The sequence below is a fragment of the Calcarisporiella thermophila genome (genome assembly GCF_041956535.1).
Source record: "Calcarisporiella thermophila strain CBS 279.70 unplaced genomic scaffold VTP21scaffold_17, whole genome shotgun sequence".
NCBI lineage: Eukaryota > Fungi > Calcarisporiellomycota > Calcarisporiellomycetes > Calcarisporiellales > Calcarisporiellaceae > Calcarisporiella > Calcarisporiella thermophila.
Genome location: NW_027192207.1, coordinates 1 through 1,643, shown reverse-complemented (window position 1 = coordinate 1,643; position 1,643 = coordinate 1). Strand labels below are relative to the sequence as shown.

At 39.4% G+C, this 1,643-nt stretch overlaps 2 protein-coding genes across 2 annotated transcripts; both read left to right on the top strand.

Annotated features, from left to right (window-relative positions):
• Nucleotides 1-334: 334 nt before the first annotated feature.
• VTP21DRAFT_3228 (uncharacterized protein) lies at nucleotides 335-931 on the top strand (the record flags this gene model as incomplete). The annotated part of the gene is made up of 1 exon (XM_069393508.1): nucleotides 335-931. One exon carries the CDS (start codon nucleotides 335-337, stop codon nucleotides 929-931), a length of 597 nt encoding a protein of 198 aa, XP_069249232.1.
• A 72-nt stretch (nucleotides 932-1,003) lies between these two features.
• Nucleotides 1,004-1,405, top strand: VTP21DRAFT_3227 (uncharacterized protein; the record flags this gene model as incomplete). The annotated part of the gene is made up of 1 exon (XM_069393507.1): nucleotides 1,004-1,405. The coding sequence occupies one exon, from the start codon at nucleotides 1,004-1,006 to the stop codon at nucleotides 1,403-1,405; it is 402 nt and encodes a 133-aa protein (XP_069249231.1).
• Nucleotides 1,406-1,643: the final 238 nt, after the last annotated feature.

Here is a 1,643-nt window from a genome sequence, read left to right as displayed (position 1 = left end):
ATAAAGTACCTCCGGAAAGTTTTGGGGCACCTCTTTATTTTTAATAAATTGATCATATTTCCTGAAAAATTTCTATTTCAAATAAACACTATTTATGTTTTAAGAACTATCTGTATCTGCTTTCACGATGTTTACAATATGGACTATTTTGTTTGCAACTTTACAGGGATATACCGATTTATTATGAAAAATGAAGTGGGACAATTTTGACCGATATAAACCGGGGTAGACTTGTACCCTTGTAGCTCGATATCTAAAGGTGTCCACGGCTCGAAAGTTTCTCCATATTTTCTGCTAATCATACTCTTATTTATTTTAAAAAAAAACAAGCCTTATGCCTCGAATCACTCCAAGTAAACGTGCTCGCGTATCCGTCCTCCTCGAAGAAGGATACTCAATACGCGAAATTGCCGCCCGAGAAGGCATTGGAAAGAGTAGCATGGCAAGAATACTCCAGAATAAAGAGAATGCATCAAACAATTCTCCAAGAAAGAAAATGGGTCGCCGTCGAAAGTTATCCAGCCGCGGTGAAAATAGATTATGTAGAAGCGTGGCGATGGGAGAGTGTAAGAACGCAGTCAAGGCGCAAGAGCTTTGGAACGAGACAACTGAGGAGGTTATTTCCGTGAATACTGTTCGTGAAGCACTCCATCGTAATGATTATGTAGCTAGGGTTAAGAGAAAAAAACCATTTCTATTGAAAAGGCATCGCCTTAGGAGACTGGCATTTGCAAAGAAATACAGCAGTTGGACCGTTGAAGATTGGAGCCGTGTCATATTTTCGGACGAGTGCCAAATACGCATCTTTGGCAATGAAAGGCGAGAGTGGTTCTGGAAGAAGCGTAATGAACCACTACAAGAGCGCCATATACAGCCAACGATCAAACACGGTGGCGGAAGCATTATGATATGGGGATGCATGACTTCATAAGGCATTGGAAGGGCAAGTCGTATAATAGAAAATCTTAACGCTGAAATATATTCAAGAATCCTCAACCAAGAGATGATAGCCACGCTTCAACTGTATAATCTCAGCAAACAAGAAATAGTGTTTCAACACGACAACGACCCCAAGCACAAAGCCAAACTCATTGATCGATGGTTTGAAAACAACCAAGTCCAAGTTCTCGATTGGCCTTCACAATCACCAGATCTTAACCCCATCGAGAATTTATGGGCTGAGCTAAAGGGACGTCTGAGGAGCAGATTCCCAAAGATAACGAGTCAGGATGATCTGTGGGAAAAGGTGAATATTATCTGGGAGTCATTCACTCAGGAGGATTGTATGAAATTGATCCGCACGATGCCAGAACGGATCCAAGCTGTTATTAAGGCAAAAGGAGGATATACTAAGTGGCAGTCGGAGAGCACTTTATTTATACAAATTATTGAGTATTCATTATAATGCCCCTGTAAAGAAAGAGAATAAAATGTTGGCACCATGTAAAATCTCTATAAGTGGATTAAATAATATTTCACTTGAAGAGAGTTTGCAAAGGATATTCAGTTGTATATGTAATGGTAACGGCGGAAGTGGGGTTTTCAAATCTTTAATTGTTTTTTATATGGACGTTGTTTGTAGAGAAATATTTAGGTAAAAGTAAAAATTTTAAGGTGCCCCAAAACTTTCCGGAGATACTTTA